This window comes from Pelecanus crispus, chromosome 16 (assembly GCF_030463565.1).
Source record: "Pelecanus crispus isolate bPelCri1 chromosome 16, bPelCri1.pri, whole genome shotgun sequence".
NCBI classification, from domain to species: Eukaryota; Metazoa; Chordata; class Aves; order Pelecaniformes; family Pelecanidae; genus Pelecanus; species Pelecanus crispus.
The window spans coordinates 2,700,685-2,728,115 of record NC_134658.1 but is presented as its reverse complement, the minus strand read 5'-3'; the positions used below and the strand labels follow the sequence as shown (position 1 = coordinate 2,728,115).

Genomic DNA, 27,431 nt, shown 5'->3' with positions numbered 1-27,431 from the left:
CTGTTTGGTATGGGCCAAATGTCTGGAATAGTAAGCTCTCCATCTTAGCAGACTATTTATGAGCTTGTGGCAAACATCAAGATTATAGGGTTTTCTCTTTATTGATTCTGTGACACAATCTCTACAATTAATTCAGTGGAAAATTTGAGAAGGCAAACGTTTTTACCAGGTTTACTTAGGATTAGCCAGTTCTTAACATCTGCATATCTAGGCAAGCTGTCCTGTACAGAAATGTAATTTATAGAAGCCCATTAATAGATTCCAAGTACTGTGCAATCAATTAGAAACCTGATGTTCAAATAGACAGACCCAGACCTATCTGCCTATTACTCAGTCCATATTCCACTAGGTAAATGGCAGAAAGATGACTCTGAGAATATAATTTTGAACTGACTTTTTGGGGCTTCCTTTTCTGTCCCTTTCTAATGACGAAAACATTACTTTTGAGGAGACAGGTCTCTTCTCAAGGCAGATGTTAATCTGATTCCGGTTTGGTTGGTTGTTAGGTTTTTTTTTAATCTTCCCAAGTGTAGTAGTTGATTTTCAATTCTCTTTAGTATTGACCACCAGAGAATCCCAGTGGTGACAGATGGGATGTGAAATTCTTGGGAACATTCTGCATAATTGAAATGATGGAGGTCTCAGAGTAAAGTGTGCCTAAACCGTATTTTCAAAAAAAGACATGCACTTGAGAGCATGAATCCTGTGAAATCCATCTACTGATCAGGTGTTTCACCTAGAGAGGGACCATGTTCCTGAGAGGGGGAATTAAGCACTCCCCACTCCCAGTTTGGATACTTTTGGAGAAGTTTTACTTTTTTGCATAATTTGGAAGTGAGCACACAAGTCATACTGATTATAAGAACGCTTGTAAGAACTGAGTAAAGCCTGTTACATCCTTAAGTAGTGGGACCGTGAGAGCCAGACTCTACATTTAAGAAAGATTTTCCAATTCTTCCTGGTTTGTGGCTGGAAGGAGAGCAGCTTAGCTTGTGTGCTTTGTCCTGATATAGCCCATGATGTAACTGGATCTTTGATGGTTGTGAGTATCATTGCTCATCTGCACAACTGAGGGAGGTGCAATGCCATGGAAGGAAGGTGAGATCATTCCTCCTCATGGGATGCTGCTGGGCTTGCTCGAGGGGGGAGAGGTTTGAGAGGCTGTGGGACGTGGCAGGAGCAGATGGAAAGAAGACCAGCGGGACCAGAGAATGGGCAGAGTCTGCTGCTGCTCGGAAAGCCAGCGAGTTGCTGGAGGCAAGGATCCAACTGCAAGGACATGGTGGGCAGGGCTGCATATAAACTTTTTCTTTTTTTTTTTTTTGTTTTTTAATATTCCATCTTCCCAAGTTGCGTTTCACTATTTAAAAGTTATGCTTCCAGTTTTTTTATAAAGCCTGTTTACTTGCTTTTTAGTTTTAGTCTTTTTTTTGAGGAGCTCACAAGGGATGTGGTGCAGGCAGATGCCTCTCAAACCTGTAGCCAATCTGAGTCCCATGATCTCTGGATCATGAAGTGCTATAAGGTGGCTGTCAGCCCAGCTCAGTTTCTCCAGGATGGAGGAGTGGGGAAAAGCTGTGATTACTCACTGCAAGTGTTTAAAGTAATTCCCTGTCTGGAAGGACCTGCTGCTGCTCAGGCAGTTACACAGAATCAAGTGAATGAAAAGGGAGGGTGGGATGCGGTGTCCCTCTTTAGAACCATGTGAGAAATTCATGCATATGTGTTGAAAAATATGAATCCAGACCAACTGTAACCGCGTGCTTCTTCATGTGTAGAACCTCAGACAAAAAGGCAGTGTGACCTAATAAGATATTTTTGCTGCTCTGTTTTGCTGCTTGTGCTGGTGTAGAGATAAGACTGAAGAATTACAAGCTTTTTATAAATTGGAAGCAGGGGTACTCCATGGGGAGATTACAGGCAGGGTCTTGGCTAACTCTCCTCATGATGTTCACCTGGCATCTGTGCATGGTGGTTCAGTTTCTTGGAAGTTCATGTGTTTCTGAATGCTTGGGTGCTCTTGTCGCTAAACTTTATTCACGACTTGGTATGTTAAACATGGGGGAACAATCAGATGCACGTAGCCAAGTTTTTCTAAACCTTTCTGTTTCTTGGGTGCTTTGGCTTCTGGTAGACCCCGGACGTGATTGAACCGGTTTATGTAACTCTTAATTGGGTTAGCAGCACAGTAGCAGCGCTTTCAAAGAGCAAATATTTCTTGCAGATGTTTTAGATCAGCAGTTAAACCAGTGGTTTTCAATGTTTGTGAATTTCTTGCCATTCTTATTTAAACAAACAATTTGATGGCGGAATTATGTGGTTTTCAAGGTTGCGAGAGGCTGAGCACTTACGCCGCTCTTCTGAGATTCAACTGTATGTATTTCAGTCCCCTTACAAGACTAAAGAGCATGGGGTTATCTGCGAAGCATTGGTCTGAAGTGTGCCAGAGCAGCCTGTGCCTGCAAGCTGGTTTTGATAAAATAAGAACCTTTCCCAAATGTGAACTGAGCAAAGACCTTCATTACTAAAAATACAGCCCTCTGCTTGGCAGGAGAGCTGCTGTGGGGTGAGAGACCCGGGGGCTGCACGGTAATTGGCATTGGTCGCTGGGGAGGAACGCCGAGGTCCCTGCGTCAGGTGTCGCGGGGGTACGGTGCTGCTGGAGAAATGCAGTACATACGAGAGCCTTGGGGAGTTGAGGCTAAAGATTGATCAGTTTTTCGCAAGAATCCGAAAAGGCTGAGTAATGTTTGGCGTGTGCTTACTCAGGCGGTGTACAATGTAAGGGGGGAAGTAATTTTTTGCATGGCTCTGTTATTGCCTTGGTTTGTGGATATTTTCTTTCTTCCCCAAAATGGTATAATGTCGAGAACTGCAGTGAGATCTCCCATGTATGTGGGAATGTAGGGTCGCAGTACAAATAAAGGATAATTAGTCTCTTTACCCAGGTTGTGAATGGCTTTGAGTTTTAGAGCTGAAACATGCTAGTTTTGCTGCAAAGTATCATTAATAATAATAATTTATTATTAATTCAGCTCTTCATGTGTTGAATCTTGAGTTAAATTTATTGAACTGAAAGCTGAGCTCATCACTCAAAGAAGGGCTTAATCTTCTGAGGTGCTGAGTAATGGGCAGAGCTCGTTGCAGTCATTAAGAACTGTGGGTATTTGTGGCTGTGCACATTGGACCTTTATGTGGGTGTCAGTGTTTGAGTCTAATAAGCTCACTCGCAGCATCCAAGACAGAAAACTCTGGCCCTACTGCATGGTTGCACCATTAACGCTGACGGTAAATTAAGAAAGTGCTAATACGTCGCAAAGGGTACTTGCAGGTGGCAGCAGCCTACGAAAATAGAAGAGGTCTGGGAGATGCCAGTCCTGTACTGTGAACATTTGCAATCTGCAGCTCGACTTTACCAGAGAGAAAGTCACGGTAATTTCTGACCCTGCGCTGCCGGCCCCCGGTGCATCGCTGTTGCGCAGCACAGTGACTCTCCGGGGCACCTCGGCGTAAAGCACGCTTGGGTCTCTCTGCTGAAGCTTAGGGAGTTTTTTATTTCTTGCAGTGAAGAGCAGAGAGTTAAAATAGCTTCTAACTCTGCCTCCCCCTCCTTCAGAAGGGGACTTCACGGTCCTCCTTTTCCTGCGCAGCCCAGAAATGCTGGAGAGCAGAGGACGTGTCAGCAGTGTCGGCAGCCAGTTATTTTTGCACAGACAGTCTCTGCGGCCTTCCTGCCGTCTCTTAAGAAGTGTGAGTCGTGTCGCCAGAACCACCGAAGCCTCCAGCAGCTGAGGTCACATCTGGAGCAGTGGGTTCGTGAACTGTGCCTGGGATCAGACGGCTTCGAGTTCCTCTGCAGATGGCCCTGTCAAGGGAACTCCCAGCTGGATGGTGATCCCGCGAGCGCTGGTGGTTGTTGGCAGCCTCCTGCTACTCGATGTTTATCTAAGAGAAGGGAGGACGAGTGAGTGGTTGTGAGGAGAAGTCGCCCTGGATTCTTGCAAGGTTTAGTGGTGCCTCGTCTTCAGACAGCAGCGTGTCTTCACGTGTGGAAGCAAGCCCGCGTGTCCCGTGTGAAGATGGGTACAGGAGAGACCCCCAGGAGCCCGTGTCCCTCCCTGGCTTGAGAATAGTGCCACAATCATAAGATAAGCAAGGCTGGCTGGTTTTGTAACTTTCTGGAGATAAAAATGAATATATTTTGGTCTCAGCAAAACTGAGCATGATATACTGGTACATCTGACAGACTCCTTTGCACATATGCAACATTTATAGAGAAAGTGTTCTGGGCAGGGATTTAGTTGATGTTTCAGTCTTTTTTTTTTTTTTTAAAGGAAATGTCCTGAAGTGGTAGTGCAGAAAGGGGTTTTCTGAAATACATGAATGGTCTTTACTCCCCTGGGTGTAACACCCTCTGAGTAGGTTGGGTCTTGTCTGCTATAAGCCTTGTGCTGTTGAGCTCATCAAGATCCACTTCCAGGTGGCAGCTCATCTCGAAGCAGGGACCGGAGACCTCTTCTCCATTCCTTGGGTGTTGTTCTGACTCCCCACACCCCAGCCTTTCCGCCGGGTGGGCAACAGCTTCTCCAGTGGCAGGAGAGGGCTTTGAGCTGCTTGCCCTTGTTGTCACATAACTGATCCCTCTGTGGAAAGGCAGCGCGGGAGATGCAGCCTGACTTTTTTCTTCTCCAATGAACATGTGCAAAACCAGCAGCTGTAGATAGGATGATGCCACCAGAATATTCAGGCCTATGAATTATTCCTGTCTGCATGACTGATTTGGCCTGGATAGGCAGCTTGGAGGTGACTGAGGTGAAATGAGGGGAATCCTGCCCTAAGTAAGCATCAGCTGAAGTTTAACCTGGAAAAAACCATGCTGTGCTGCAAGCTCTCCATCCTCAGCACCTTTGCACAATTGCACTTGACCACAGCACCGTCCCACCATTATCTGGGGGAGCGCTCTCTGTGTGGGGCTTTTCCCTGGTATATCCAGGCTGTGTTTGCATTTTACCAACTCTGCATACGCAACTCTCGAATACAACCTTTCCTGTCTGTGTGTTGAAGGGATGCTCTTCTGACTCCTCTGCTATATCCTATTCTGCATGCCAACAGTGGCAGTCTGGGACTGCCTCAGTCCATTTTGGAAAATGGAAGGAAAAAGTAATTTCCCTAGTGCTTTGTCCACACAGAGCCCTCTTTGCATCCTCTCACGCTGCCTGCTCACTCCCTATCACGTCAGGCACAAGCTGGTGTCACTAACAAGACTCTCCACAGCTCAGCACCACCCTGCCTGTTGTCTCTTTTTGGTTACAAAAATATCATCTCCTGCATGTATTACCTTTTCAAACCTTTCTTCCCTGCTGGAAAGTGCTCTGTGAAAACATCTGCCAACCTTCTTTTTCCTCCTTCAACTCACCTCTATTCTGAGATATCTACAGAACTGATGACAACATTTAGGCTGCCGTGCCAAGACATCCCAGCACACCACACTGTCCAATTCTGTCCTGTTGTTTTCCCATACTATCCACCAGTGTCCATCTGCTGTGTCTTCATATATCCTTGGGGCAGGAACTCTATAGGGTACAAAGCAGGTTTTTTTATTCTGTGCGCAGTGCTTGTATAGTGGACTTGTAGGCACCATGTTAAGACAAAAAATAGGGTTCCTGTCTTGGAAGATTTTCCTTTTTTATGTATGCAAGGTACCGGACCTGCAGCATTGGGGAGCAAAGTCACGGTGTGCAGAAGTGGGGCTGGCAGGGCTGAAGAAGACTCGCTCTGACCCGTTGAAGGGTCAGCCCGTGAACGAGAGCAGCCGGTCTGCGGTGCAGAGACACGATCCATAGGAGCTCAGATGCAATTACCAGCTTCTTTCTCTTATGAGCTACCAGAAAAGTGCTGTGTGGTGACAGCTTTCAGCCACTGCTGCTTTGGCTGAATGTCGAACTGGAAACTCAAAGTGAAAGCCCTTCAATGTCATCAGCAGACCTCGGCGCTCTCAGGGGGCTTTTTAAAAATACATTTTTCATCCTGTTTAAAAACTCTCCCCCTCCCCCAAACCTTATGATCTTCCGCCATTTGCACACACAAACATTGGCATGTTTTCTCTCTGCGTTATCTCTGCGAGATTTCCATGGGAAACTTTCCAAGGAGGGATTATTTCACAGTCCCTTTCAGCCCACGGGGGAGGTGGCCGGACCCACGGCATTTTCCATCAGCAACTTGGGAGCTGGTCTCCTCCTCCCACCAGCTCCGCATTCTTTGGAGAAAAGTCCACGCCGCCGGTGTGTCTTTGTGCCGGCGATCAAGGGGCTGCATCCCTGCCTCACTCGTTCCCCAGCTGATTTGCTGCTTGCGTCTCTGATCTCACCCACGGACGTGGCATAACGCCTGGGAACAGACGGACCGGCGCGGTCCCGCGGCCCTCGCAGGAACGCAGCGGGGTGCGCTGCATCCTCGAAAAGTGGGGGCTCCCCACTGGAGCGGCGAGACCGGCATCAGCCGTTTGTGCTGAGTGGTGGTCCCGTGAGAACAGCTGTGCTGCGGGGCCTATGGAAACATTTGCATGTCGTGGATCTGTTATCTGAAGTTGTAAAACTGTGTCTGTAGAAATGGTTTCTAAAACTAGCAGGATGTAAGTGAGACTATCTGCGGCTGGAGAATAGTTAGGGACTTGTAAAAGAAATTACTTAGGGCATGCACAGATACTGCTTAAGCTACAGAAGAGTATGCTCTTGGCAAAACCGTATTTTTTATTACTATTATAATCATTATACACTGAAACTTCTGCACAGCAATTATCTAATGCACCAGCTAAAAGCAGATGCCTAACAGAGAGATGTTTGGGTTTTTTTTTTTTTCTTTTTTTTAAGTTCAGTTGCAGAAAAATGACTGGGAAAATAGCATTATGGGTTTTCCAGATTTTTTCCTCAATAATTGTGGTATCTAATGTGCTTCGGTTCCAAGTAAAAAGATGAGGTTTTTGAACTGTAGGTCCTGCAAGCACAACTTTGGCTCTGCTCACCTCCTCACACATCATCATGGGTAATGAAGGCTCTACCCCTAGTTACCCTTGTGCTGCCCTGTTTCCTTCAATTGCTTTGCATGTGTGATTGGAGCTGCCTAAATCATTGCGTTGATTATGTGCAAGAGAGAACAGGATCCAGTTCCCTCTCTCTGGGCTGTCTTGGTTTTTGCAGCAATAGCAGAAGAGGGAAATCGCGAAGTTTTTTCAGTTGCTGAAGTCAGAAATTCTGACTCTGAAGATGCTCCGGGGAGGAGCAGTGAGATGGGAAGGGGCACTTTCAGAGGCACTGCTCGCCCTGCGGTGAGTGGCCCTGGAAAGCCATGAGGCGGCTGAAACTTTGCTGAAGACTGCATGGCTGAGGGAGGATGGTCTTTAGGGATGTGTGATTTTGTACAGATGTGGGGTTAGTAGTCACCAAACTCTTTTCAGAGTGTCTGGGCTGGAGGAGTGAGCTGGCAAGAATTCAGTTGCTTGGCCAGCGATTCATTTACGGTGCATGGACCCAGTTCGTGCTGCCTGAAGCAAGCCTCCGCTTGACCCTGCCTACAGCCTGTGTCCAGGCCCCCGCACTGCCTTGAGGGCAGGTTGGATCGGGGCCCGTATTTTGGCTGTAGAAACACTGAAAGAGCATCCCGGTGTCCACAGATTCAGTGGGACTGATGACTTACTGCCTCTTGCCAGGTGTTTCACAACACAGGTCCTCCCCGCGGGTCGGTGATTCCTCGTCATTATTAGAGACGAGTAGGGCTTAAAATCTTCTCATCCAGCTAGTCCAAATGAGTGCCTGAGGGTCAAGACACTTCATTCCAGCTCATCTGGAATCTCTTACCTGCCTAGAATTGGTCTGAAATTTGGTAGAACAAAACTTTCTGATGCAGTTCCTGGTGTTTTTGCTGTCCAGTTGGACTGATGGTATCTCAGGCCTCCTTGGGATTAGTCCTCATTTCCTTGCTTGGCCATGACAGGAGACAGGAAGCACAGGAAATGAGAAATAATTGAATCAGTTCTTACAAATTGGTTTGTCTCGGATCCAGTTTGAAGGATGGGTGAAGGCCTGGGATGAGTCTGAGGCTCACATTTCCTTGAAGCATTTCTCTATCTACCAGAATAATGTACAGAATTTAATGAAAAATTACAACCCCTAGGTCCTGTAGAGCAGAACAAGGGTTGATGTGACGGTCTACTTGTAGGTGATAATCTAAGCCCAATCCATTAGATCTTCCGGGATGTTGAGATGTCATAATAACCTAAGTGGTTTTGGTATTTTGTCAGTGGTATTTATATCTGGAGATCAGAAATTCATCAACCATCAATACCCAGTGGTGATAAGGGCAAGAACAAACCAGAAAGTGATACTTACTGAGTATTTTTGTTACTAGTCATTCTCAGATTGTCTTTACTATGCTTTTATATACAGTTTTGTTACCTTTGGGAAAAAAAAGGGACCAGGCAGCTGGACTTGCTTTTGTTCACTACGTTTCAATATAGCCAGAGGCTTTTTGGCTTCCATACTATAGAAATACATCTAGTCTATGTTTATTATTTTTTGTTGTTACTTATTAAGAGCTTTCACTTAGGGAAGTGTCAGACTCGGTGGAACTGGTCTATTCCCCTCTGCCTTCCAGCAGCCAGCGGTCGGCAGAGCCAAGGTGCGTAACTCAGAAGAGGCAGCTGGCAGGAAACCCCCAGGATCCTGCTAGCAAGGAGAGGTGCTCCGACATCTTGAGGTCAGCCACCGGTTAGCCCAGGGAAATGCATGTTGCAAGAAACCTTGAAGGACTCAGCTGATGATGCCAGTCCCATCCATAGTGCCTGCTCGCATGAGTCGTTCTGAAGGGCTTGAGACTCCAAAGGGGACCATTTCTGCTGCAAAAACACCCTGCTGCTTCCAACCAGCTCCCTGGCTTCTGCTGAAGCTTCACATGGGATTGGCGTAGGGTTGTCTGGGCTGTCTTGTGAAGACATTTGGAAATCAAGCGTTTGTCTTGAAGGAGTTATTCCGTAATGTGCAGGATATCAGGTTCACGTCCAAGATTCTTTGAAATCAAGGCACTTCCTGTTATTTCAAAGCATAACCAGGCTGCCGCTTGGATGGGGTTTGCGTTATTGTTAATGGCAGGCAGTCTTAGACGTTCAGTTTTTATTGTGCCAACAGTTTATGGATGGGTATTCATGTCGCTGGTGAAGAAGTGAATGAAATTCAATACTCCCTACAGGGCTCTTGCTGGAGCTGCTGGAAGCCTTCTACACTTGGAGGAGAAGTGTTTGGGTTTCTATTGCTAAGTAACAAAAGGATGGGGAGAAAAACAGTTCCTCAACAGCACCCCCTTCCCCAAGCCCCCCTACACTTACATTGAGACCTGAGTGCTGTAGCCTCTTCCTGCAAACTAGAGGGAGACTGTGGTCCCCAAGGACAACTCCAGTGTGTAACAGTGGAGGTGGAGGAACTTGAGAGGAAGTTTTCTTTTCTTTCACCGTTTCTGTTGTTGTTATGGATTCCTCCTGTGATGCTCCCAAAGTCTATCACTGACTGAGCAGTGGGAATGAAGATGTAGGAGGTCACTGTAAAAGCATCCTTGCCAAAGTCTTTCAGAAAGTCCTTCACAAATAAGCTGACATGTAAGGAAGATGGGCTGAAGCCCCATGAGACAACAATAGGAAAACATGTGACAAAGCAGGCATCCGTCAGTGAACGGGTTTAGTCTGAGCCATTTTTGTGGCAATCAGTCCTTCTTATTCTGTCTGTGCATATCTTAATAATAACATGATTAGCATTACTGAAGTTGGCTGATACTAAAGGGAAGCTGGAAGTAACCAGTGATCCCTGTATTACACTACAGCCTTCTCTGAGAGGAAGGAGTAGCATCTCCACTGCTTGCAGGGAGCTTTTGAAATTTGCTCGAGTGAGTCAGCTGCACCAGAAAATACCTTTTCTGCATCTTGTGAAATACTTTACAAGTTTTATTCCAATGAGAATGGCTGAAAATTCCTTTCTCTCACTTGGAGTACTCAGGGGATTTAAGTAGGTGGCCTGGCCGAACAGTAAGGAAACACAAGGATCCTGTAAGACAGCACATCCATTGCCATCGGCACCAAGGACGCCAGCAATGAACAGCGGCGCTTGGCCAGTGGAAGAGTCTTCAAGTTGCTAATGCTATTAAAATACCAGGTTCTGTAGCTCTGACTACAGTTCATGTCTCATCCACTCTAATGAATGCCAAAAGCTCATCATCGCCCATTTGGGTGATTAGAAATGTTCATAATAGAATGCATTTATTGATGTTAAAAAAATTTGGAAATGTCATATCACATCTCTTCCAAAGCTTGTCAACATTAAAAATAAAATCTAAAAGATCATCATCTTAAGTTGTAGTCAGACCTGTAAGACTTATGGTTAAGTGGATAAACTTACATGTAGTATTTCCTAATTTCTAATTAATGGAATTTGCGACTTTAAGTGCAAATACATTTTATTTTATTCTATGATTTATTTATACAGAGATTTTTTATTTGTAATATATACTGAAATTAGATACAGTGCATAAGGCATGGAGTCAAGACACTGTAGCCCTGAGGCAAGATTGGTGTGCAGGCTTGATAACAGCAGTTAACATCTCCGAGACGTGTCTAAGCTGTGAAATGAAACCCAGTCCAGAAGTGCCTAAAGTCCGGGGTGATTAAATCGGCCAGTTTGGGGTAGGGCTGATGGACTTAACTTGCACAACGCTCCAGTAGTGTGGGCAAACAGCCCTGGCCAGTCCCGCGCACCAGGGTGGAAATGCTGGTTCAGGCTGCGTCCACCTTCCTGATCCGGATAAAATGGTCTCTGGCGTCGTTTTGGTGAAAGGTTTGAACCTGGGGCTGAAAAGCTATCGGTGCATGTTTGGTGTGTTCAATTCTTTTAACTCCTGAGTGTTCCTTGCTATTACTGAGATCTTCTTTGCCATTTGCTTGGTCTGTTCCTATTGCAGCTCTCCCGTAATGTTGGCAAGCAGGTTATTTCTAGTACGTGAAATAAGCTTAGGAACCGTGAATTAACGGTGGGTGTTGTTGATCTCGGTTTGTTTCTTTGCTGCTTCCTGTCCCGCTTAGTGAAGCTAAAGTGGTTTTCAGATGCACCGTGCAGATCCGGCAGCGCTGTACCCCCCTCCGTACTCCCACTGCAGAGGCGTGAATAATCACACGAGAAACGGGACACAGGGGAGCCGGGCTCGCGGTGCCTCGCTCCAGCGCAGTAGCAGAACAATGCAGTTAAATTTCCCTTGTGTAGTGTTCGTCTTAATTACTGTTTTTCATTATGTGCAGAAATTTGGCTTTTTTAACACAACAGCGTTTTAGTCTAAAAATGTGCAGCATGGCTTTTGCTTTTTTGTTTTTTAAACAAAGAACCAACGAACCTCATTAGGTATCGGCTTTATAAGGCTCACCACAAAAGCAACTAGCATGCAGGCCGAGCATAAAATACGTTTTCTATGTTAAAGAACTTAAAAAATTGGCGGCTACACTACAGATTTATTGTAAAAAACAGTAGATGACTCTTTTTTTTCCTGCCTGCCTACCAATAATGCCAGCGACCGTGGATGGGACAGCTCCGTTTGTGGGTCAGTGATCTCTAAAAGCAGAGGAATTACTTGCAGAAGATTAAGCAATAACTGGATGAAACAATGTAGATATAATTTTGGACAGAATACTAGAAAAAATTTCCAACCCAGCCTTCTGTTAAATGTCAGTTGAGTTTGTTTCTCAAGTGAAATAATGAAATTCCACTTTTTAATAATTTAAAACCAAGCCATGTAGCAATGGAGAGCATACAGGGGCAGCGGTGATTTTGTTCTGTACCTGTCCCTGTCTCCAAGACCCACCGGTGTGTTCCTTTGAGGTGTAAGTTGTAAATGGGATATTTATTCGTTTCTAATAGGCTGGAGAACAAGAAGGCTTGTATCAGATGTGGTGACAGAAGAGAAAATGCATTTCTGTAACGTAGTCACTGGACTCAGTGGTTACTCAGCTTGTCCCATGGCAGGAATGTGAAGCTTTTTTCACCTTGACTCGTGTTAGGTAACGGGGGCCAGTCTGATAACAGCACTCCCCTGTGCTGCATCTTAATGACATGGTGTCGGCAAATACTAAACCTGGGTCAAAAATGGAGCAAGCAGAGCACCACGAACCCCTCAGAATGGACAGACACGATGCACAGAGCTCGAGGAAGAGACAACCGTGTCCAGGAGACAGGCGGCTTTAGGAAGAAATCCTCTAAAATTAAATCTTCTGGACCAGCCCATGCCTCAGGCCCAGAGGTGTTGAGCATCCTCTGTATATCCCAGCTGGGGATTCAAAGCCAGAGAAAATTCATCCACAAATGGAATAAACTTTGAGTCACAGGAAAGTGTTACTCCAAAAAGCAGACTTTTTTTGCCAGAATATGGCTATCGAGAGACTCCACTGACTGTTACATCACAGATGTACTTAATTCTGTAGTCTGTGCATTTCAGTAGTTAATAAATGGACTAATTAAGAGACTGAAGTATCGGTAGTATTTACCCGTGTAAGTAATCACTGGCTCAAATCAAGATTACTGTATGGAATGGACTTGACTGAAAAAGACTGGATTTCTGCTGGGCTACTGAAAATTCTGCTTCTCAGATGAAAAGGTCAGCAAATGTAAAAAACATTATTTAGTAGCATCAACCTTTCAGTAAATGGTGTAGAAAAAAAGCTGCTTGAAATAAATGTGGAGGTAGGTAATGTGATGGTATCCAACCTGAAGAGCGAGTTGCGGTGTGTGCCCTAGAAGCGTGCTTTTGTCAAATGGGTGGTTCTTTATACCGGCGCACAGAAATGCACCAACAAGATGCATTTATGTTTATGCATCTCAGAAGCCAAATCCTCATAATGATAATTTCTTTGAGTGTTTGTAACTGTTAAGATAAACTCTAGAGTGTATTGGTAGCAGCTTCAAAGCAGAGAGGGGGGACAGATCCTGGAGCTAACGACCATGCAACAGGAGCAGCGGGCAGAAGGTATTGATGTAGGCACTTGCTTCTTACATTGGATATTTCCGTGCAACATCCTCAGCACAGCTGGAAATAATTCTTGTAACTGACCTCAATCCAAACCAGTTTCTTCAAGGATTTGATGATCTGTTCAGGACTAACAAGTGTACAAGACCCTAACGTGCCTCCAAAAATACAGGTACTGCAGGGAGTGCAGCTAGTACTGAGAAACGAAGCACTGGAGCAAGGCCATTAAACACAGTCGTTCCTCCGTGACATGACAAGCGACGGAAGGACAAGAAGGCAGCCTATAATTAAAACAGCGATGGCACCCAGAATCATTCATAGCACTCAGAAAAATAGTTGCAGAAAGAGCTGTTTTGAGAACAAGAAGTATCTGTGTCAGGCGAGAGTCAGAGTCAGGCGGAGTCATTAATGTCAGATTCTCCGGAATTGTTTAATCAATTCTGATGGGGGTGGAGGAGGAAGAAACGGGATTGAGACAGGTCATCTATGGGGATTTCCATGCTAGACTTTCTCTATGAATATTTTATGAATCAGCTGTATGAGTTTCTGGCAGGTTTTTTGTTTGGTTTTTTTTTTTTTTTTTAATCTTGTATTTTATTCTGTTTGTATTTGATCTTCAAAAGGGAAAGATGGTGTTGGAGCCATGCCCTGGGAACAGTGTGTGTGCTTAGCCATGAGGACTTTTGTGTCATGACCTAACCTGTCTGACTGGTGCTGGGGAAAAAAAGCCCAGCCTTGCATTAGCAGTCATGCAGCATTAATTTATTCTAAAAACTTATAGGGAAATCTTTGGAAATGGGCACATAGAGGTGGAAGACTGACGTGATGTTTTGTGATGCTGCCACCACGTCCCTGTCATTGCAAAACACTGCAGCAGCTGCTGTCTTTCTTTTTTCTTTCCTGTTTATGCCACTGTGCTGGTGGGATGAGGTCTTTAGATTGCATGCAATAACTGTTTGACTTTTGCGTGGCATCTTCTGAGGACAGGAACACATGGCCCAATCATTCAACGAGAAGTGAGAGACTGTGGAAGTTTTTGCATTACCTCTCTGCTCTTGCAATTGGATTTAATGGAAGGGAAGCCCAGAAGGGACTAATTAGCCTGTGCACACAATCAATATAATTCCACATTTCTTCATGCTTAGGTGGCTAAAGCTGACCACCTGGCAGGGACAATGCACACATGTTCCACTGAAATACCACCTTGCAGTGAATGTACTTTCATTTTTTCAGCCTGGTTTCATCTCTAATTACATTTTAGTAATCAAACCCAGGCTTTCAGCTTGTATAAAAAACGGTGTAGTAGTATTTACATTGATTTTTTTCTGACATAGATGTGTTTTTATAGTGGCTTGCAATGACAATTAAATGATTAAAGCGTAGAGAGGATGAAGTTGTATAACAGTAGATAGAGCCATAATGAGAATAACTGTAATTTTACTTCTAATAGACTAGAAGAGGCCTGATGCCACAACCCAAAATTGAATCGAGCTTTCACTCAAGCGTAACATTCAGAGAAATAATATAAAACTGCACTGTTTTTGCAGTTTTACATCCATATACATTTGCTGGTATTGTGCTTGCTCTGTGTTGGATTAATTTAACTGAAGGAAGTCCCGTGGTCTGTCTCGGACATGCCACACTGCTGAAGGGCCAGCTTCAGGGTCAGGGATCAGATACAGCTGTTGGAGGAGCAGTCCTCCTGGTGCAGAGCGGCTCATGCAGTCGCACATCCTCTTGTCCCTGTAGCCCACAATGCCTCTTCAATCAAAATAGGCTCTACTGGCAAAAGGATTTGCTTTTGCTGATGGAGAAATTCCATTAAAAGTCATTCTCTGGCCTGTGTTTTTATGCTAGTAAAAGCTTCTTGTGTGTATTTGGGTTGTTTATGCATATTTTCTGTATTTCTTTCACTCTGGCTGTTTGTCTACCTCTGGAGACTGCTCTCTGTCTGTTACAGAGGTGTCAACATTTTTGTCAGCTCTTCCAGTGAATTTAACAGCAAGAAGCTGTGTCCAGTGAAAGGTGCTTTAAAGGCTGAACATGCAGGAGGTGTTACACTGCTTAAATCCATGCCACGGTTTTGTGCAGGGTAAACCTACGGATATTGAAGACGTTGCCCATCTTTTTTCATATTTAGCTTAAATTTTCCGCTCTTGATTTCATTCTGTAGTTCTCAGGATAACTGTCAGTAATAAATGTCTCTCCATCCTGACCATCACGTACATCTTTCCAGATCATTACCCTGTCCCTATGCCTTTTACTGTCTATGGTTCAGTACGATGTTTGAATCATTCACTTTTTGTATGCTTTCCTCCCAGATTCATCTTTGCATCCATCCCCTTCACCAGAGATGTTGTTTCCCTCCCATTTTTTCTGGTTTGCTGGCACCATTTGAATTTTGAAATGCCAAAACCTCACCACAGTGTCCCAGATGCGATCACATCAAGAGGGATTTCCTTTGACTTGATGTTTCTACACCGACCTCCCCACATCCTGGTGGTCTGGCTGCCCTGTCACAGGGCAGTGCTATAGGAAGCAACTCCTGTGGCTTTTTTTAGTGATATATGGGCTCTGCCAGTGTTCATGTTTTGTAGGCAGGCTGGAGAATCACTGATCTGCTTTTGGACAGTGCCTTGCCCACCCATGGTGCTAGCATCACTTCCGAAGCAGCTGGCATGTCCCGCGCAGCCCCAGTGCCACTGAGGTCGTGCTGACAGAGCTGTGATCACAAGGAGCACACTGTGGGGATACACCCACTTTATTGTTTCCCATTCAAAGAAATGTGGAAAATTGCCTTAGGTAAAATCTGAGCTGTGAGGACCCACCAGGGATATTATAAAAAGCAGAAAGGGTAACTTAGGCCTGAGCTGTCCTGTGTGATCATTTTTTTTTGCAGTGCCATAAAATTCCTCCTTCTCCTATCTGTGCTTAGATTCCCGCAGAGCGGAAATTAGTGGGATGCATTTATTCCTGAAGTTGCCTTTAGAGTTTCTTGCTGAATTGACGTGCATCTTGCAGTTGCGGTGATCAGCGTTGCCAGCAAGCCAAGGGGACATTTTGCTCTGTGGGACACCAGCATTGCCAAGGAGTTCTGGTTTCCATGCAAGCAGATGCGCTGTCCTGTGCTTTACGTGTGCTAGAGACTGTAGGAATGGGGTGCCTGTCCGCCGGTCAATGGCTAACCTCATGGCACACAGCACGGAGGGGGTTTACATGCAAGAAGCCTGATGGTTCTTTGATCATCACCTCTTTTTACCTAAACAGACAGGATGATCATAAGCAACATCTTCCCCTTTGAGGTGCTGCACTTTGGTGAGGCTAAAGATGTTCCTGTGCAAAATGCTTTAAAGGGTTGCTTTGAAAAAAGTATGATCTGCTTTTGATATGACTTGATACAGAAATAAGAATATTCAGTGCTCATGTAACTTTACCTGTTCAGTTCTCTAAGTAAGGTTAGTCAATTCAGGTAGATTTTAAAAACAGCAACAGGACGTCCTTGACTGGTACCTCTCCTGATGTAGGCAAATGGGGTTTCCATCTGCTACTAATGCATTCTTCTTCAATGCTTTCCAACTATTTCTTAAAGTTATTTCCTGATAAGTGACAAATGGTTGGTGTGCTGCTCTGTACAGGGATGGGACATAAATATGAAATGTCAGCAAGTCCAGAACTGGTAACACAGAGAAGAAGATCACAAAAGAGTGTTTGTGAAGAGGTTCCTACTTTATATAGTAAAATTAAATCTAAAAAAATGAGTTCCCGACGTATGTATTTCTACCAGTATTCATTGCTTGGTCGTGAGAAATTTTACAGAGCCTAGGGCCTGGAAAGCAGCTCTGGGCTTGCAACAAAAGTTCCTCTTCTGGGCTTGGCATGGCATCTTCACAAAGGGCTTGGTTTTAGAGATGATCCTCACTGTCATCTCTATGTAAAAAAAAAAAAAAAATACAGGCAAGTTTTAACGCGCTGCTCCACAGCTACCCTTGACAAAATGCTCACTTTGTGCAGAGATCTAACGTCCTGTTTCAATGGGAAAGCATGGCAAGACCTGCTCTTTGGTGCCAATGCGGTTGGGCTGTCACACTGCCAAGGCATCGTCCCAGAGCACTTGCAAAAATTGTGGAATGTCTCCTTGCTCCTGCCCTCCTGACAAGTCCTTCACTGTTCAGCAGGTCCCCCAGGCGCCACTGACGTCCTCTCCCAGTGTGACAGGGCTGGGGAAGATGGAGAGGAGAGGCCCACAAACATGTTTTTTTTCCACACAGGTGGGCTCATAATCTCACCAGGGTGATTTTCACAGTCCAGGGGATGCTTCTGCAGTTGTTAGCGCCAACTACAAGTGGTCCATGAAGGGAAAGCAGTAAATCCTGTCTTTGGTTTGCTTGATCTAGTGGGTACTTCCTCTGCAAAGACCTGAATCACACCTGGGACCTGGCCCTGAAAATCTGAGCAACACTTTTATATTTGTTTAGTTAACGTGGGTGATAGCATGGGTAAATCTGTAAGTTTTCCTCCTTTAGTGTTAGTATCCAGTAACAATGCGAATTTAGCCCATGTCTGCTGGGTTGGAAAGGCAATTTATCCCAAAATATGGGATTTATAGCTGAGTACCAGCTGCGTTTCCTTTTATAGACTTGCAGTAGCTGGAGATGGTGATGACTCTTAGCCAGTCCAGCCACCCTGTTCTGCATCTGAAGGTGTCTCATTTTGCTCCTTCCTCATCTATTGCTTTACCTGCCAGGCCATACTGTCTCTTGCCAATCCTTGCTCTTCATAAACCAAACACATTACCTGCGTCTTACTTTATTTTAAAAACACAAATTATAGAAGCCATCAGGTGTCACCTTTTCTCAAGGGAGCATGTAGTTGTTTAGACTTTACTGCTTTCCTCTCTCTATATATGAATATATGATCATATGTGATCACAAAATAATAGAGGTTTTGATTCTTGGAGAAGTAAGGAGGGCGGGTCAGCAGAACTGCTACCTTGGACTTCCGGAGGGCAGACTTTGGCCTGTTTAGGAGCCTGGTTGACAGAGTCCCTTGGGAGACAGTCCTGAGGGGCAAAGGAGTCCAGGAAGGCTGGACATTCCTCAAGAAGGAAATCTTAAAGGTGCAGGAGCAGGCCATCCCCATGTGCCGAAAGACGAGCTGGCGGGGAAGAAGACCAGCCTGGCTGAACAGAGAGCTTTGGCTGGAGCTCAGGGAAAAAAAAAGAGAGTTTATGAACCTTGGAAGAAGGGGCAGGCAACTCAGGAGGACTACAAGGGTGTTGTGAGGTTATGCAGGGGAAAATCAAGAGGGCCAAAGCCCAACTTAGAACTTAATCTGGCTACTGCCATAAAAGACAATAAAAAATGTTTCTATAAATACATTAGCAACAAAAAGAAGGCTAAGGAGAATCTCTATCCTTTATGGATGTGGGGGGAAACATAGTGACAAAGGCTGAGGGAAAGGCTGAGGTACTTAGTGCCACCTTTGCCTCAGTCTTTAATAGTCAGACCAGTTGTTCTTGGGGTACCCAGCCCCCTGAGCTGGAAGACAGGGATGGGGAGCAGAATGAAGCCCCATAATCCAAGGGGAAATGGTTAGCGACCTGCTACACCACCTAGACACACACAAGTCTGTGGGGCTGGATGGGATCCACCCAAGGGTGCTGAGGGAGCTGGCAGAAGTGCTCACTGAGCCACTTTCCATCATTTATCAGCAGTCCCGGCTAAGTGGGGAGGTCCCCCTTGACTGGAGGTTAGCAAATGTGACATCCATCTACAAGAAGGGCCAGAAGGAGGATCCGGGGAACTACAGGCCTGTCAGCCTGACCTTGTTGCCGGCAAGGTAATGGAGCAGAGCATCCTGAGTGCCATCGCGCAGTTTGCAGATGACACCAAGCTGGGTGGGAGTGTCGATCTGCTGGAGGGTAGGATGGCCCTGCAGAGGGACCTGGACAGGCGGGATCGATGGGCCGAGGCCAGCTGTATGAGGTTTAACAAGGCCAAGTGCCGGGTCCTGCACTTGGGTCACAACAACCCCATGCAACGCTGCAGGCTTGGGGAAGAGTGGCTGGAAAGCTGCCTGGCCAAAAAGGACCTGGGGGTGTTGGTCGACAGCGGCTGAACATGAGCCAGCAGTGTGCCCAGGTGGCCAAGAAGGCCAACAGCATCCTGGCTTGTATCAGGAATGGTGTGGCCAGCGGGAGCAGGGAGGTGATTGTCCCCCTGTGCTCGGCGCTGGTGAGGCCGCACCTGGAATGCTGTGTCCAGTTTTGGGCCCCTCAGCACAAGAAAGACATTGAGGTGCTGGAGCGTGTTCAGAGAAGGGCAGCGGAGCTGGGGAAGGGTCTGGAGCACAGGGCTGGTGGGGAGCGGCTGAGGGAGCTGGGGGTGTTTGGAGAAGAGGAGGCTGAGGGGAGACCTTATCGCTCTCTGCAGCTGCCTGAAAGGAGGTTGTAGTGAGGTGGGTGTTGGTCTATTCTCCCAAGGAACTAGCGATAGGATGAGAGGAAATGGCCTCAAGTATGGCCAGTGGAGGTTTAGATTGGGTATTGGGAAAAATTTCTTCACCGAAAGAGTTGTCAAGAATTGGAACAGGCTGCCCAGGGAAGTGGTTGAGTCACTGTCACTGGAGGGATTTAGGGACATGGTTTAGTGGTGGACTTGGTAGTGTAGGTTAATGGTTGGACTGGATGGTCTTAAAGGTCTTTTCCAACCTAAATGATTCTATGATTCTATGACCGTATGATTCTGTGAACAAACTTGGAATGGCCACAGAAACTCAGGGATGAGATGTGCTGTTTTTCCATGTATTTCTTGATGTTCCTTGTGCAGAAGAAGCATAATCAAAGCTGCAGGTTTTTGAATCAGACACCAGGTGTGGTTGCAAGTTTGTCATGGTGTCTCTCTGCTTTGCCCTTCCACCCTGCAGCCACGAGCAGCCATGGACCTGAAATGTGTGAGGAAGCTGATCACAGCAGCAGTCCTGAGAAGGAGCTGTGTTTGTCATATTTTAATCTGCTGTCCACTATCAACCATAAGAGGGAGCGCTCTTGATAGGGCACATCCATCCAGCACCTCTGCATCGGCAAAGAGCCCCGTGCACTGGAGACTTTGCAGCAGGTGGGGATGGGAGCAGGGGCTGCCCAGCTGCTCATCCCATGCCAGCACTATGATTAAGGGAAGATTTAATACCCCTCAGCCTCCGTGAGATTCCCCATGAGTCCAAGCCAGCTACTTATCTTTGAATCCATCCTGATTTGTTATCTTAATTAGAGTCCACTCAAAATGAGGGTTCCATTCCTTCAGGCATTGTGTTGTACCTGTGGCAGAAGATAGTCCCTGCCCCAATGTTTTGCCAAGCAGGAGGGTTTGGTGCCTGTGAGGTGGTCATCTTGGATACTGTAATTCTTCCAGTGTTAAATCCTATTTGAGCTGCTGATACCTAATTCAAGGGCAAGCTGATGTTCATATAACACCTTCATACCAGGCTTCTTTGCATATGTCCAGTCTGGGTGCTGGGGCCTCATTCAGCTCAGACTCTTGTCTTCTGCAGTTTCATGGGAGATTGGCAAGTGCTGTTTGCAAAAGATCCATTAGTTCAGACAGGGGAGAGGGGATTTCTGTGCCAGCTCCTCCCATATCCATACCCAGCTCTTTCTCTGTCTTGCTGTATCATTCTTCAGAAGTTCATTGTTTGTCTTGGTGCGATATCCCTGTCTGGTAAATTGGGATACTAGAAGGTTTTATGATGCTTTTAGAAACCTGGAAATGACATTGTCTGGTCTGGATTTTGTAAAGAAATCCTTCTGTTTGTTCTGCTGTAGCTTGGCTTGAGTTAAGGAGATTTCGTAGTAACTGTCTGGCCTTAAGGACACACCTCTGCGTGTGGTGCTCCGTAACATGGGCTGCAGTCTTGCAGGGTCTCCCACCCTGTGTTTCCCAGGGGCATGCAGGGGGTAGGGCTAAGGGCTTCTGCTGCACGGGCAGTTTTGGAGTGGGTGTTGCAGGTGTCGCTGTGGAAGAAGTGGTTGAATCATCTAGTAGGGAGCTGTGAGAAAGGCAATAAACTTACTAGTAATTAGTGACATTATAATAGTTACACATTTATCAGAGATCTGGCAAATTTTGCAGGTAGCATAAAACATAAATTAGATTAGTTAATACCAGGGCAGACTGTCAGGAACTTCCGAAGGATTAAGCAAGCCAGATGAGTGGGCAGCCTGATGACAGATAAAATGTGCCATCGATAAAACCCAAAGACTACACGGAAGGCAACAACTGGAGCTACTTAGTTCACTTGACTGTGAACTAAATGCAGCAGCTCAGGAAAGGGATCAAATATCCGATTCCTGTTACTATGTACCAGAAATCCAAAAAGCAAACAAGTGAGTATAACAAATGTCAAAACCAGTCGAGGAACTACTTGTTCAGCTTCTGCAAAACTAACCAGGGGTGTTCTTTACCGTAACACATTATCGAGCTTCAAATTCTGGAAATTCACAAAATCAGGCTGCCTATGTGTGACTTGCAAATAATACAATTGCAGCTGCTGTGCTGAGGCTGTGACCAGCAAGGTCACACCAGCAAAGTCTTTGCAAGGCAAGGTAAATTCCTGGCGGTTGTAGAAAGCAGGAGAGAAGGGGTGATTCAGCCCAACTGTGTCTCATAGTGAAGCAATGAGTCCCCCAGAAACCTGCTCTCCCTTCCTGCCTGTGAACCACCAAACTTCCTTCCCCCTCTGCTCTCCAAGGTTTTATCGTGTGGTTTTCAGCCACATGAAGATTTTGGATGTGGTTCACAGCGCTGAGGAAAAAAAAAAAAAGAAGTGTCTGTGGCTAAAAAGGCTAGTCAGATATTTGTAACAGCAAATACTAAGAACGAAGCCTCCTAGAGCTGCAAAGGAATAAATGCTTCATGGTTTTATGTTTCAACTGAGTTCAAGGGAAAGAGCTGAGACAAAGCTTTCTCCAGGTTGGTGTTTTCCCATTGTTGGGTTTCTTGTGACTCCTGACAGTGATGGCCTGTTTTGGGGCCATCAGGTCTCTGAATCTGGTACTGCCTACAGTAGCACTGATGCTGCCATGGCTGTGCCGGTTCCTCTTGCTCTGAAGAGTGTTTGCAATGGTTGCACAAACTTCAACAGATGTGTTCTAGTAGAACACAGCAAATAATAACCTTTCAAAAATGCATCACATAACTGAACTTTTATCTCTTTGTGTGTCTGTTTGAAAGAACTATTTCCTAAATTAGTCTCCAAGCTCATAATGGCCACTTAGCCTCCTGGGTTTCAAATCATCTCAGTATTAGATGGGAGCTGTGACACTGTAGGAGGTGTAAGTTGCTAACTACAGGATTATGAATTCCACAGTGCTCTGGAAGAGGAGCCCAGATATGCTGACACAAACTCCAACTGTGGATATTAGAGGGATCTGGTTACAGCAACCGTTGCGGAGCAGGAAGATCCTTTGTCCAGGGTAAATCTTCACATGAAGTGAGCTATCATTGATTTGTCTGTCTGATGCAAATCATATGAGCGTACGAGATCCACAGAGAAACCAGTGTGATAGTGAAGTAATTGTCTCCATAAACATGTTATAGACTTCAATGTAGACAGATGGCATTTGCAGCAGCCTTCTCTATCTTATGGCAGTATCACCTCCCTTGCTTTCTTCTTCTTGTTTGGTTTGGTATTTCTTTAGGTTACCTTTATTTTTCTGTTTCTCTCCTCTCCCTTTGTGTTTTACACATGGTCTCAGGGAGCTGTAGAAAAATACCTGTATTGAAGGATGGCTCAGTCTCACAGAGTGTCAGATAAACTGCAATGTGTAATTTCAGATTAAATCACGTGTCCCTTTTTATCCAGGAAAAAACAGCCCCGATAGCTTTAATGAGGCTGATGAAGGGACTGTTGGACACAAAGAACTTGCTTAGAGATTTCCATGTGAGAGTGTAATTAAGGGTAGTGCAAGTACAAGGCTGACAAAGGAGCAATTTCATTTTTTAAATGGCAAGGTGATTACCAGCATAATGACAGAAAGAAAGGAGGGCGAGAAGGAAGCCTCAAATACAAATTTGAACAGAAGAAGAGAAATGAGGAATCCTGGGTTCCTTTTGCTGCTTTAGCGTTAAGTCACTGACTGCACGAAGAAGGGACATTGGCCACCCCTAACAATTATGTGTACCCTGGTATCTGTACGGTTAAATGGAGATAGCTGGACATACTGGGGTGGAGGCTGGCAGTCAGGGTGTGCTCTTCAGACACCAGCTCAGTCCCCTCTGGCCAAATAATGACAACCATGTGGTGAAGGATTTTTGGTGATGTTTTTTTTTGGGGGGGAGGGCAGAGAGGAAGGCATGAGGTAGATGGTGTTGCTGTGGCTTCAGTTACGGGAGATAGAATAGAGTATCTGGGCTACCAGATGACCCTGGTTATGGTCTGGAGAACTTCTGCTGACGCTGAAGGACAGAAAAACAAGCTGTTCCACCACATACATGTTGGACACCAAGCCCTGGTTATGCTGGTGCTGCTGCTGGTATTTCAGGCTGGATCGGGTCTATCTAGACACCCATTTTCCTCTCTCTTCTCTAGTCTGTGTCTGAACCTGCAGAGGAGATCCATGACCTCATCACCTTAATGCATGAGCAACTCGTCATCTTTTAAGCATCTGTTCACATCTCTCCTATGAAGCAAAGAAGTGGCTCAGCCTGCCTCTTACAGATAAGACCTTGAGGAGGAGAGACCAGGACTTGGCAGGAGAGGAGGGGTTTAGTCCAGAACTCACATCTACCAGGTGGCACCCAGGAAGATAATTCTGAATGTCATGTGTAGTAGGTCCCCCAAACACCCACACGATACTGAAATTACCTGTACACTTCCTAAGTGAATAAAACTATGTGGAGCCAAGGCCACATGCATTCTGCCTGGGTGGGAGATCAAGGGGTTCATGCAGTGTGACTTACCTGCTTTTAAATCCACACTTGTAGCTAACTGGGATATATTTTCTTGGATGCATCCTGTGCAGACCATGCCATTATCATCCTATCAGTTCAGGGCTGAATTAATGACCTTTGTGTATTTCTTACTCAGTTTTAAATGATTTTTTTTTCCTTTTCATTATAAATACATTGTTTGTTTAGGATTCACTACACCTCTTATTTAAGTGCTCAAGCTATTCCTAGTGCTGCTGTTTCTATTCAGTTTCTCTTCAGTCTGGCTGCTGTTTTCTCACCATTCTGGTTTGGAATGGGCTTTACTGGGAAGATACTAAAAGGTGACTGATGGTGTTGTGTGTCTTTGGATTCCCTATTTAGATGCTTTAGAAGGTCTGATTTTCAAAGGTGGATGTTTGGAGATTTCTGAAGACCAGGCATAATTCATACTCGATAGAAAAATAAGTTGCAAGAAGTACCATGCTTCAAAAACTTGGCCTCTTAAAAATCTGAGGGGACCAATTTTGTGTTACCTTATTCTTCTTGTGCTGCAAGTACAGGAAATTACAGACTCCATTTGCTAAACAGCAGGAGGCTAAATGATTTGTCTCAGTCTCACAAATATTTTTCAAACCCACATCATGTAGCCTTCCCTATGCACTAATGCGTGGACATAAAATAAATGAATGTACGATGTGAAGGAAGGATGACCAATCTCATTCTCTTGGGTAAACCTAAGTCATGATATTGTGCCAAACATAAAAGAGCCTGGAGTCTGCGGTGTTTACATTTAGTGTTAGCAAAATATATTTAAAAAAAGGATGTTTTCTTCTCTTTGTGTCCATTCTGGGTGTCTCATTCTAGCAGGAGTCTGTGCAGGGACCACAAGTTACAGTGTGGCATCACAGTCTTCTCAGATGGCTTTTATTGTTTTTCCAATGGGTGGGAAAGGTTGGATCACAAGAGGCTTAGCTAGGATGCATTTTCTCAGTACTTTGCATAGTACAGCGACAGACTGTGCGTATTTTAAAACACAGCATAGGCTGAGAGCGAGATGATTTAGGCAGCCAGGCTGGACTGTGACATATCTTATTCAGGCTGAGTGCCTTGGTTTGCGTTTGAGGATGGGGAAAACCGGGACATTTGGGTGACCCTGTGACTTATCTCAGACTTTGGGCTATTTGTCTGTACAGAGAAGCAGATGTAGGACATAAGAACGTATTCCAGAAGAGGAAGTAGGCATCTGGGCAAAAGCTTTTGAAAATATTTTGAATTTAGCCTAATTGCCCAGAGCTAGCAAATGGTAAATGAGACTGGTGGTGTCAATAACATGCTGAATTAATCCAGGAAAGTTGTGACTACTTTTGAGGTGGGAATCTTCTTTTTTTTTTTTTTATCATGACACCTGTTGCTCATAGGTACAAATCAAACGAAGAGTATGTGTATGTGCGAGGCCGTGGAAGAGGGAAGTATGTATGTGAGGAGTGTGGAATTCGCTGCAAGAAACCCAGCATGCTGAAGAAACACATTCGCACGCACACAGACGTCAGGCCATATGTCTGCAAGTACTGTAACTTTGCTTTTAAAACCAAAGGTAAGAGACAGTCAGCTCCTAGCTCCTCTGCTTAGTATATTGACTTGCAAGCCTTCTTGGGGGCACTGGCGAAGGGGAAGGGAAAGCCTTCCCAGGGTCTGGAAAACCCCAGGAGTTGGAGGGAGGGGGATGAGGGAGTCTTAAATTGGCTGAAATTTTCAGAAGAGGACCAGTCCTGTGTTAAGCTGATGCGTGTCGCGGTGGAGAGCACTGGCTGCACGTGCCAGCCTGCAGCAGAGCATCTGCGCCATCCTATTTGTGCTTCTTAAAGGGAATGATCCTGAAATACAGCTTCACTGGTAGGGATTTATGAACAAAACCACCCCAGAATGAGAGCAGGAGCTCCTGGGTACAGGCAAACGTCCCTGACCAAGCACCTGGAGACAGTCTTTGGGTGGCTTTTTATGCTAGTGCTCTCAAGATCGGTTTGCTCTGCACATTTTCATCCTTTGCAGTTGCATGTAGCTTTGACATTTTCTGTATCACATCAGTAGACTTTTTCTCTAAAGACCTCCATTCCAGGACATCTAGTCATTAATGATCCACAACCTCACTACCACCAGGTATTCTTTGCAAGCGACCTTCATCATTGCCTCAGTGAGTGTGCGAGTGAACTCTATCGGGAACATACAAAACCACATGCAAAAAAAAGTCTCTTCCAAGAGGAGTAGTGTGGGTAAAGTTTTCAAAAATGCCAGAGATGCCCAGGTCCCTTAACCTGTCAGAAGAGTCTGGCACCGTGGGTTTGACATATCTCCCCTGCATCTTTGATTGCAGCAAGTCTTGCAATGAAGATGTTGAGCTTGGTTTCTTGATTGTAGTTTGACATAAATATAAAATGTCCGTTGTCTGTAGCTCCATCATTGCAAATCCCAGAAGATGAGACAGCTGGGGGAGTTAATTACTCAAGAAGAGCGTCAACCCCAAAAAAACCAGTGCTACCCAAGGAAGCGGCACAGCATGGGCACGGGGAGGAGGCACTGGGTGCTGTGTGGGCTGCGGCATGTGTGCTTACGCAGAAGTGCCGATGGAGGGCATGTCCATGCTAGACAAGTGACCCAGACACCAGGTGATTCAGGGTGGGCAGTGTCTGGAGCTGATGACTTTGTTGGAAAAGCTGGCGGGTGATTTCTGGGTAACAGCGTGTTGGTAATCACTAGGCGTATGGGAACATGGGGAAGTGATACCGAATTTGAGGCCAAATTCTCGTCAGACACATGCATCAGATCCGAGTGACGGTTCTTTCTCTCCCTCCCAGCCTGGAGCTATTTCTGATTTATTTTCTTTCTCTTTCCCTCTTGCTTTTGTTACTGTGTTCTGAGGTTTTTCTTTGAGAGGTGAATCCATTCAGCCTCTTCCGTCACTTCACCTTGCTTTCCACCATGCTTCTGTTAGGCTTTTATTCAGGATGCTGCGATCAAACCATCCTTTTCACCATCTATCCAGCTGCTTTGCTCTTCATCTCTGCTCCCTTGAAGCACGCAGACTGTCAGCACTGACTGTGCCGATCGCACATTGCAAATAGACACTTGCCTCCAAGGGACTTCCCTTCTTTAGCTTTGCAGGAAACTTGCATGAGGAAGGTAGCATGGAAATGCTTCCTTCCAAAAAAAAAAACAAACCAGTGTTGAGATTTGAATGCAAAACTGTCCATTTGCCTATGGATGCATGAGGGGGCAGAAATTCCCTGGATCAGTGATTTCAGGACAAGTAGTTGCATGATGGTAACGTGGAATTGCATGAAAATGGCTCTTTGCTGGAAGGGGGAGACAGTCAGAGCCCTGGCTGTGTCCTGTGGGCATGCTGATCCTCCACATAACTTTGCAGCACTTGGGTAAAAGCTGTCTGCTGTGCTGATGGAGCCACAA

General features: G+C 45.5%; 1 protein-coding gene across 1 annotated transcript in view; it reads left to right on the top strand.

Annotated features, from left to right (window-relative positions):
- HIVEP3 (HIVEP zinc finger 3) overlaps positions 1-27,431 on the top strand; it is a 65,702-nt gene that overhangs the window by 19,121 nt on the left and 19,150 nt on the right. Inside the window, exon 3 of the mRNA XM_075721975.1 lies at positions 25,388-25,563. Within this exon, the coding sequence (XP_075578090.1) occupies positions 25,388-25,563 (176 nt within the window). The remainder of the gene's footprint in view (positions 1-25,387; positions 25,564-27,431) is intronic.